The sequence below is a fragment of the Ctenocephalides felis genome, unplaced genomic scaffold, assembly GCF_003426905.1.
Source record: "Ctenocephalides felis isolate EL2017-DRISC unplaced genomic scaffold, ASM342690v1 CF-g0.4_SCAFFOLD_01604, whole genome shotgun sequence".
Taxonomy (NCBI): domain Eukaryota; kingdom Metazoa; phylum Arthropoda; class Insecta; order Siphonaptera; family Pulicidae; genus Ctenocephalides; species Ctenocephalides felis.
The window spans coordinates 4168195-4179236 of NW_020537758.1; the positions used below are offsets into that span (position 1 = coordinate 4168195).

At 31.6% G+C, this 11042-nt stretch overlaps 1 protein-coding gene across 1 annotated transcript in view; it reads right to left on the bottom strand.

Annotated features, from left to right (window-relative positions):
* LOC113372877 (probable Rho GTPase-activating protein CG5521) overlaps nucleotides 1-11042 on the bottom strand; it is a 74513-nt gene that overhangs the window by 25350 nt on the left and 38121 nt on the right. Inside the window, 4 exon segments of the mRNA XM_026613217.1 lie at nucleotides 1075-1197; nucleotides 1286-1480; nucleotides 3399-3680; nucleotides 3761-3928. Of these exon segments, the coding sequence (XP_026469002.1) occupies nucleotides 1075-1197; nucleotides 1286-1480; nucleotides 3399-3680; nucleotides 3761-3928 (768 nt within the window).

Below are 11042 nucleotides of genomic sequence, written 5' to 3' on the forward strand. Positions count from 1 at the left end.
TTTCAAACAGTTTTTGATTTTTTAAAATCGGTTCGGTAGGATGAGCTTAAATGTGGACGAAAAGTTTAACACTTTTTTCAAATTACAAAGAAACGGCTTGGCTGATCGTCGCACAAAACTGACAAACGATAGTCTTCGCCGAAATACATCAAATGGCTTTTAAATTTCTGAAATCGGTTCAGGCGCTTTTGAGAAAACGTCGATCAAAAGTCTAATTTTGACAAATGTCAAAAAAACTATACCAATTTTTGCAAACTTTGACGAATTTTTAAAGCTAAACGAGTTGTCGTAGGGCCGTAATATTTTAGTATGACCTAGAAAACTATGGTATCTACCGTCAAAAAAAAATCATAAAAATCATCGAAATTTTTTTTTTAAAAACGTTATTATAAGAAAACGGCCCGGCCAATCTTTACCAAAAACTAATCAGCACGATTCCCAACCAATATCTATCGAATGGTTTTTGAATTTTCAGAATCGATTCAGAATTGCGGGCTATAACGTGGGCGAAAAAATTTTCACTTTTCTGCAATTTACAAAGAAACGGCTCGGCCGATCGCCGCACAAAACTCAGAGACGATAGTCCTCATCGAGATACATCAAATGGCTTTTAAATTTTTGAAATCGCTCCAGCCGTTTTGGAGAAAATGTCGATTTACGGCAAAAAATCTGTTCACACACACACACACACACACACACACACATACTTTTTCCAAATTCGGTCTCATTCGATTCAGAATGGCTTGAAACGTCGAGAAAACATAAAATTAGCCATTCGGATTTTTTGATGAAAACATAAACTTCTCCTTCGGGAAGTTAATAAATAAATAAAACATACTAGTGTTATCCACTAAGTCATTGTGTTTTGTTGAGATCAATGACTACTTTATGAGATATTTTTATTCTAAATGTTAAATGTTGTAACTAATATAGCAAACACGTTATATCTAATATAAACTGTTGTAAATGCTACCTAATAACTAAATCTCATTTTTTATTAATTCTGTCGATTATTTAAGGCAAAATATTGCTTATATGTAATTTATAATTAAACTATGAATGATTTTTACTTACTTGATTATTTGCATCATTATCACTTCTTAAAGAATCATCAAATTCATCAACTAATGAACTAAGTCTAGCTGCACCCACACTCATCGGGAAATGTCCGATGTTATTTACTAAATGCATCAAAACCTAAAAGAATAAATTAAACAAAAATTAGTTACAAATTTTCGTACAAATAGGTTAAATTATATTTGGATGTGTTTCTATTTGCTCTTACCGTTTTAGCACAAAGTTTAATAGAATTCACAGCATTTGAATTCCTGTTGGATGAAGGCGATAAAGTCAAAGGTATTATATCAGTCATGTCGTCGACTGAAATTGTAAAATTAAAATCGCTTTCATCGCTGTCCAAATGTTTTTGTACATAACTTGGAGCCTTTCCCATCGTCAAAGCGTAAAGGACTCTAAAAACCTAAAACAAACAAAACATAGTAAACTAGTGGTGTATGGCATCGTGCCTTAAGGCAAATTGCTGGAACTTCCCGTACCGTAATGAAATATTCGAGAAATTTTAAACGTTTTCAAATATATTATTACAACAAATACTGTAACTTTCATTATTTTTGATATCTTTTGTTATATCTGAGCAAATCAAATGTAAATCATAAATCAATTTATGTCCACAACATTAGCAATCGTCATTTCATTTAGAATTCAATTTCAAAAAAAATAGTTGCCTAATTTACACAAAATTAAAAAAGTGCTCCCGTATAGTCATAGTCTAAACGCATTTGCAAACAATTCTGTGCGACATTTTCACTTATACTGTGCTTAGCTTGGCGGCATTTTCACATTTTTAACTTCCCGTAGGGTAAGTTATTGTAATGGACCGAAAATCGGAATTGAAAATTTTTACATTTCTCGACGTTTTGAAGGTTTCTGAACGTTTTGGCATACCTCAGAAAAAATGGATATGTGTGTGTGTGTATGTGTGTGTGTGTGTATGTATGTATGGATACAAATTTTCGCCCACGTTTTCGGGCGTACAGATCAACCGATTTGAATGGTTCAAAAAGCATTCGATTCCTATTGATGGGGAAAAGAGCTGATTAGTTTTTGGCAAAGGCAGGTCCAGCCGTTTCGGAGATACGGAGCAAAGAGTGCAGAAAATAAATATCGAATTTTTGAGAGAGCGGAGTATCCGATTTGAATGATCTAAAAAACATTCAATTAGTAATGATTGGGAGAAGTGTTTATTAGTTTTTGGCAAAGGCAGGTCAAGCCATTTTGAAGATACGGAGCTAAATAAGTAAAAAATGGCAATTTTTGAGAGAACTAAGCGTCCGATTTAAATGATTCAAAAAACGTTCTGCTTGCCTTAACAAAATAATTGATTTTAGAAAAAAAAAATTTGTTCCAAATTTTTTTTTTTTTTTTAGTTTTTTGTATATCGAAAATATTTCAGATTTTATTTGTAATTCTGACTATAGTTCTAATATACTTTACAAATAATTTCAACTCTGCAATTCAGTTTATATAATTCTTATAAATATTACACAATGTTACAATATTTATAATAATCTATTTGAAAACATTCAGTATTCCTCGAACATTTCGTTACGGTACGGGAAGTTCCAGCAATTTGCCTTAAGGCACGATGCCATAATTGCCTCAAGACAGAATTCCACTTACAGCTAGTTCAATTTTTCTTTCACGAAATTGGAAAAGTGCTCCAGTACATAAACATTCTAAACGCACTTGGGTAAACATTTGTACCAGAGTGGCGCTTAGACTGTGCTTAGCCTGGGTAATTTTTTGAATTTTTAATCCAAATTTACAAAAATATTAATATTTCCAAAAGCAATTATTTTGTTGAAACAAGCAGAAAGTTCTTTGAATCATTGAAATCGGACGCTTAGTTCTCTCAAAAACTGCCATTTTTTAACATTTAGCTCTGTATCTCCAAAACCGCTGGGCCTACTTTTGTCAAAAACTAATAACCACTTTTCCCCGTCATTACGAACTGAATCATGCAAATCGGATGATCCGTTCTCTCAAAAACTCGATTTCTATTTTCTGCACTCTTTGCTCCATATCTCCGTATCGGCTGGACCTGCCTTTGCCAAAAACTAATCAGCACATCTCCCTATCAATAGGAATCGAATGTTTTTCAAACCATTCAAATCGGTTAATCCGTGCGCCCGTAAACGTGGACGAAAAAATGCGGACACACAAAACACAAACACACGTCCATTTAGTTTCTGAGGTATGCCTGTAAAATGTTCAGAAACCTTGAAAACGTCGAGAAATGCAAAAATTTTCATTTTCGATTTTCGGCCCATTACTGTAACTACCCTACGGGAAGTTAAAAAATTTGAAAATTCACTTACCAGTAACAATAATGAGTCCTTTTCCCCAGGAAAAACTTTGAGAAGATACTCCTGCGTCATCCCCATACAAAATTCACCCAAGCACATGATCATGGAATTAATTAAATTTTTGTCTTGTTCTGTAGTTTTTTTGTTCAGGGCCGGACTTAAGTAAGTCAAAGCAGATGCTATTGATCTTGTTATCACAGCTGGCAAATCATAAAAATGCCTTACAATTATTTTGTGATTTAAAGTCAGAGCTAAGGCTTCGGCTGCATGATGGGCAGCTACACGATGACGAAACTAGAAAAAATTATAAAAGATAATTAAATAAATCAAGTCATAGGTTTATGTAAGGAAGAAAATTATAGTTATTTTTGTACCTTTAGGGCGTGCAGAAGTACTAAAACAGCCTCACGGATTCTGGGACTTGGCTTGGATAAATTTAATTGTTGGTAGACAAATTGGCCCAAGGAACTTAGGGCCACACAACGTGCTCGGGCTGTTGGTTCACGACGAGCACAACGTAGAATCACATTTAGGACATGTTCCTAAAAAAATTAAAATACAATCATATAAGAAAATTATGTTATATAGGGTATGCCATCTAACATTTTTAATTTTCATTTTTTTTCAACGGTCAGCCGAGGCTTTTTTTTCAATTTTGAATGAAATTATTATAATCATTATTAACCAAATTAATTTCATTATTAACTGAAAGGATTGTACTATAAATAAAAAAAAAAAAATTAGAAAATATTCAGTAGTTTGTAAAAAAAAAATTATTTGGCGGACCCTATATTATAACAAGATATTAATACATAAATTTCATTTTATATAGATAAAAGGCTTATAAAATTCTCTACACAACTGAGTTTACCAATTTTTAACTTTTGGAATAAAAACTTTGCGAAAAAAATAGTTGAGTTGTAAAATCGTGTGTATTTGCAAACTAAATGTGTGTACCTTTTTTAAATATTATATTTGATATTTGTTTAAAATGTGCAAAAACTTGTTAAAATACATAAATTTTATTTTATATAGATAAATAGCTTATAAAATTCTCTAAACAACTGCGTTCACCAATTTTTAACTTTTGGAACAAAAACTTTGCGAAAAAAAAATAGTTGAATTGTAAAGTCGTGTGAGTTTGCGAACGAAATGTGTGTACCTGTTTTGATATTTGTTTAAAATGTGCAAAAACTTGTTAAATTCCACAAATTTTATTTTATATAGATAAAAAGCTTATAAAATTCTCTACATAACTGCATTTATCAAGTTTCAAGTTTTGGAACAAAAACATTGCAAAAAAATCGTCAAACTTTAAAATTGTATAACTTTGCGAAATACGTTGCAAAATAATGCTTGAATGAATATTGCTTGTACGTTTTTTGGTTATTTGTTCAAATTGCGCCAAAACTTGTTGAAACACATGCATTTTATTTTATATAGATAAAAATCTTATAAAATTCTCTACACAACTGCTTTTATCAATTTACAACTTTTGAAACAAAAACTTTGCGAGAACATCGTTAAACTTTGAAAATGAAAACAATAAAAATGTCGGCGAAAGATAAAAAATTAGCTCACATACTTTTTCCAGGTCTCAAATTGTTATAAAATTAGTTTGTCGGATTTTCTGGCAAAAACATAAACTACACTTGTGTTATAAATATAACAAAATATTAAGTACGAACGTTTTTTATCAAAATTTTAGTCTTTATTGTAAGAAACTCGTGTTGTAAAAACGGCTTAAGCAAAGTTGTGTAATTAATAAATAAATAGGCATTATAGATATTTTGAATCTGGTGTAATATATATCAAAGTTATATAGTGTTATAGAAAATTTTAATAGATTTTCAATTATATTTTTAGATTTACTTGTTATTTATTAGTCAATTATTTTATAAAATAATTATGAAAAACTACAAGCATTTCTGCAATTTCTAATTTTTCGTTATATTTTGAAAACATTTATAATTCAGTATAATATTCAACAATTAGGCAGAACAGTTCAGAATTTAAGTAGTTATTTAGGTGTTTATTCAGTTATTCTTATGTGGAACAAAAATTTTAAAACATAATTGAAAAACTAAAAAATGTCCGGAAGCTAAATCAAAAATATACATTTTCTATATATTAGAAGCACAACTTTGCCTCCGCCGTTATTATAAAGAACTCGTATTGCAAAAACGGCGCAAACAAAGTTGTACACTTAAGGTATTATATATAATTTCTTTAATTACCTGTAAATCTGGGCACTCCATCAAAGTAACATTTGGAGATGCAGGTTGCAAAACTGGTTTAGGCAAAGATGAATTTGGCAAACACAACAAGGAACCCAATAAAGAAGCTGCTTCGTATCTTGGAATCTAAACAGACAAAAAATATATTGATTAAATCCAATATAATCATTTGTATTAAACAAACCAATTATATACCTGAGAAGCAAAATCAGATGAAGTCAAAATCACAGTAGCTGCATGCACCAAATCCAATAACAACAAAGTATGTCCAGGAAGTAACAGACTCAAAAATCTTGGACCGCCTAAATATTTAATCACAGTATTTCCAATTGATTTGTCTTCACCGCATAAACCTGGATAAAAGAAATAATATATATTATTCAATATTATTATTAATCTTTACAAAACTGCATTTCTCAATTTTCAACTTTTGGAACAGAAATATGACGAAAAAAATCGTCAAACTTCAAAAATGTATAACAATGCGAGCAAAATGTCTGTACTTTTTTGGCTTTTGTTTGTAAAAAAATGCAAAAATTTGTTCAAACACTTGAAATGTGTTATATACAGTTAAAAAGTGCATAAAATTCTCTACACAACTACATTTACAAAGATAAAACTTTTGGAACAAAAACATGACGAAAAAAATCGTCAAACTTTAAAATAGTATAACATTGCGAGCCAAATGTTTGTACTTTTTTTGGTTTTTGTTTGAAATGTGCAAAAACTTGTTAAATCACCTAAATTTTATTATATACGGGCATAAAGCTTATAAAATTGTCTAAACAGCTGCATTTACCAATTTTCAACTTTGAGAACAAAAACATGACGAAAAAAGTCGTCAAACTTTGAAATAATATAATTCTATTACCTTTATGTAAAGTGCTGTAAAACATGGGAAGTTGTTCCTTCGACATTGGTCCTCCATGTCTGGCAATCAAACATAACAATCGTATAGGATTATTATTGCCAGTTGGATTTTCTGGGAACAAATCGATGGCATCGTAGCACCAAGCTGCCAAAAGTCCTATTGGAGGCACCAGGTCCGGAATAGATGGACCAGTGATTTTATCATTAGGGACACCAATATTTTCTTTCATCTGTGGAAACAGAATCAAACAAAATTCATTATGCATATGCATTTAATTAACTTCTCGTGGAGTAAGTTATAGTAATCGCAAAAAAATCGAAAATGAAGATTTTTTTATGAAAAGTTTCTGAACATTTTGGCAAACTTTGAAAAAATTGATGTATGTATGTGTATGCGGATACAAATTTTCGTCGACGATTTCGGGAAAACGGTTCAACCGATTTCAATTATTCGATTCCTAGTGATAAGGAGACGTGCTGAGTAGTTTTTGGCAAAGGCAGGACTAGCCGTTTCGAAGATACGATGGAAAAAGTGCCAAAAATGGTAATTGACAAAAGTGCCATAAACGGTAACTCAATTTTTTAGTGAACGGAGTGTCCGATTTGTATGATTCAAAAAACATTTTACTTGTATTGACAAGATAAAGAACTGATCAAATTTTTGGAAAGGCAGGTCTAGCGCTTTCAGAGATCTAGTAAAAAAAGTGAAAAAATGTCAGTCGGCGGTCAAAAATGATCATTAGACATATGCACATCAAATTATCAGATATTTTATCGAAATTTGAATAATGTGTATCAATTTTCTTTACATTTCTATTTCATTTGTCCGTTAAACGGCGACGCGGCGCTTACGCGCTTCTGTATTGCGTCTCTATGCAGCTGAAGCAGTGCGATTGCTTTGAAAAAAAATTTAAAATATCTCAAAAATCTAATTTTTTCAAAGGTTAAAATAAAATTAAATCTTTTTTAAACAATTTAATTTTGGCCAAACGAGAAGTTCCAGCAATTTGCCCTAAGGCCATTATAAGTATTATAACACTAGTTACGTTTTAAAGTCTTTTGAAAATTTTGGCTTACTTTAGAAAAAATGGATAATTTTTTTTTCTTATAATTTATTTTTGTTAATCAAGACTTTAATGTCTTATTTACAAAATTAAATTAATTAAAATAAAAACAGTAATACAAAAATAATAACATAAATGAACTATGACGTGATGATGTATACCGCGTAAAAATGTATAAATGTGTGTGTATATGTGTGAGTATGTATATGTTTGTGTATTTGTGTGTGTGCGGATACAAATTTTCGTCGACAATTTCGGTAACACGGGTCAACCGATTTGAATAATTCAAAAAACATTCGAATCATATTGATAAGAATACGTGCTAATTAGTTTTTCGCAAAGGCTGGCCCAGCCATTTCGAAGGTACAAGGCTAAATGTGCAAAAAATGTCTGAGTGAACTAAACGTCCGATTTGAATGGTCTAAAAAACTTTGTGCTCGTATTGACAAAACAATTGCTTTTGAGGATAAAAAATTATTACACCTTTTTTTATTTTCCATAAAATATTTTTGTAATTTTGGATTAAAAATTCAAAAAATTACCCAGACTAAGCACAGTCTAAGCGCCACTCTGGTACAAATGTTTAGACTTAAACAGTCTAGTAAAGGAAAAGTACTGAAGCACTTTTCCAATTTTGTGTAAACTATTGAAAAATGTGAAAATGCCGACAAGCTAAGCACAGTGTAAGTGAAAATGTTGCACAGAATTGTGTGCAAATGCGTTTAGACTCTGACTATACGGGAGCACTTTTTCAATTTTTTGAGCAACTATTAGGCAACTATTTTTTTTAAATTGAATTCGAAATGAAATGACGATTGTTAATGTTCTGGAGATAAATTGATTTACTCGTATGATTTGCATTTGATTTGCACAGATATAACAATAAGATAGCAAGAAAAATAATGAAAGTTACAGTATTTGTAATAATATATTTGAAAACGTTTAAGATTTCCCGAATATTTCATTACGGTACGGGAAGTTCCAGCAATTTGCCTTAAGGCACTATGCCATGCACCACTAGTTTAATTTAATTGCCTTACCTTTATCAAAGTTTCCATCAAATGTACCAAGTATTCAAAAAGCTGCGCATGAAGATGTGCACTCCTGATGTGATTAACATTACCCAAAGCTCCCAACATCCTGGACCAAAGAACAGCTGCCACATCAGGTAACCATCCACGAGCCTGACCACCTGATATCACTGATCTACGCTCTGGACCATCGCATTCGCTATTATCTAAAAACCAAAAACCAAAACAAAAAATCAGACTCTTTCCAATCAGGATATAAGGGGCACAACTAGTGCAACCGCCTAAAAATGGTGATTTTTTGGGAATTTATATTAAAAAAAATACTTTATCAATTATTTCAAAATTTTAAGAACATATTTACACACGTTTTAAGAATACATAGTAAAATTTTTGAAGAAAAAAATTAAATATTTTTTAAGTTATTGTCGATCTCCAACGGCGCGAAAAAAAGGCGCTTCACTGCTGCAGTGATTCCGGCCTTCTATGTGGATGAAATTTAAAAAAAAAGTAGTGGGGCGCATGGCATCGTGCCTTACGGCAAATTGCTGGAACTTCCCGTATCAAAAATTATTATTTTTTTAAAAACGAATAACATTTTTCAAAAACAATTATTTCGAAAAAATTAGACTTTTGAGAAACTATAAATTGGACAATTGGACAATTCTTTTTGAAAAAAAATTAAAAAAAAAATCTTTATTTTGACATATTTTGGAAGATCTGAACTTTTTTTCAAAGCAATCGTACTGCTTTAACTGCATAGAGACAAAATATAAAGCGCGTAAGCGCCGCGTCGCTGTTTAACGGATAAACATTGGTACGGAACCCATAGGAATGCAAACAAAATTTATACTTATTTTTAAAATCTCTATAAAATATCTAATAATTTGTTGTGCATATGTCTAATGATCATTTTTAACCGTTTTTTTCGTTAAATCTCCGAAACCGCTAGACCTGCCCTCATAGTCTAAGAGCCAGTGAACTATTTGACTAACCTGTTTTCACAAAGCCAGAAATTTTTTTAATGATATTTTATTATCGGCCCATTAAGAAAGTACCATTCTGGCAGTCATTCCGCGGTTGCGTCATCATCACTTCAATTTGTGAAAATGTAAAAAAAACTGTTTTTATAACTTGCTCGCACAAGGCTAAAATTTTGAGGGTGTCTTCTTTTAACTGTTCAGAAAGCATATGTAAAAAGCCAGCCCATTCTGACGGTTGCAAGGGTCTGCCAGACGAGTACATAAAGTCACGACGCGCAAGGGTGTGGGCGCATTGCCATACATAATTGACTAATACCCTTGTATTTGAATAATTAATACGCCATTTTAAAGGTCATTTTGAAAACATCCGTTATACCAAACTTCAACTTTGTATCTCACCTTATGGCCGAGATATCATTGAAAATATGCCAAAGTGGCCCCTTTTTCAAACTCAATTTTGGCGTAACCATAAAAGATATCGAAAAAAAAAATTACGTGATTCTACTCATATTGGCTTAAATCACATAATGTATAGTAATATATGCTAAATAATCCTTTATTATTAGCTAAAAAGGATAAAATAATTTTTCAATTAATGTTTTCGGATAGTGTGTTTTGTTTAATTACTTTATTATTAGTGTTATTTAAAAGCTTATTGTTTTCTCTTTAGTACTGCAAATATGGTTTAAATCAAATTTGTGGAACACATTGAAAAATTGAAGAAACCAGAACCAGTACACCCGCGCGTAACGCTAATTGTAGCCCGCATAGAATTCGTTCGGTCGGATAAGCGATGCGTTACGCGCGGGTGTATGGTTTGGTTTCTTCAATTTTTCAATGTGTTCCACAAATTTGATTTAAACCATATTTGCAGTACTAAAAGAGAAAACAATAAGCTTTTAAATAACACTAATAATAAAGTAATTAACCAAAACACACTATCCGAAAACATTAATTGAAAAATTATTTATCCTTTTTAGCTAATAATAAAGGATTATTTAGCATATATTACTATACATTATGTGATTTAAGCCAATATGAGTAGAATCACGTAATTTTTTTTTCGATATCTTTTATGGTACGCCAAAAATTGAGTTTGAAAAAGGGGCCACTTTGGCATATTTTCAATGATATCTCGGCCATAAGGTGAGATACAAAGTTGATTGGAGTTTGGTATAACGGTGTTTTCAAAATGACCTTTAAAATGGCGTATAATTATTCAATACAAGGGTATTAGTCAATTATGTATGGCAATGCGCCAACACCCTTGCGCCGTCGTGACTTTATGTACTCGTCTGGCAGACCCTTGCAACCGTCAGAATGGGCTGGCTTTTTACATATGCTTTCTGAACAGTTAAAAGAAGACACCCTCAAAATTTTAGCCTTGTGCGAGCAAGTTATAAAAACAGTTTTTTTTACATTTTCACAAATTGAAGGGATGATGACGCAACCGCGGAATGACTGCCAGAATGGT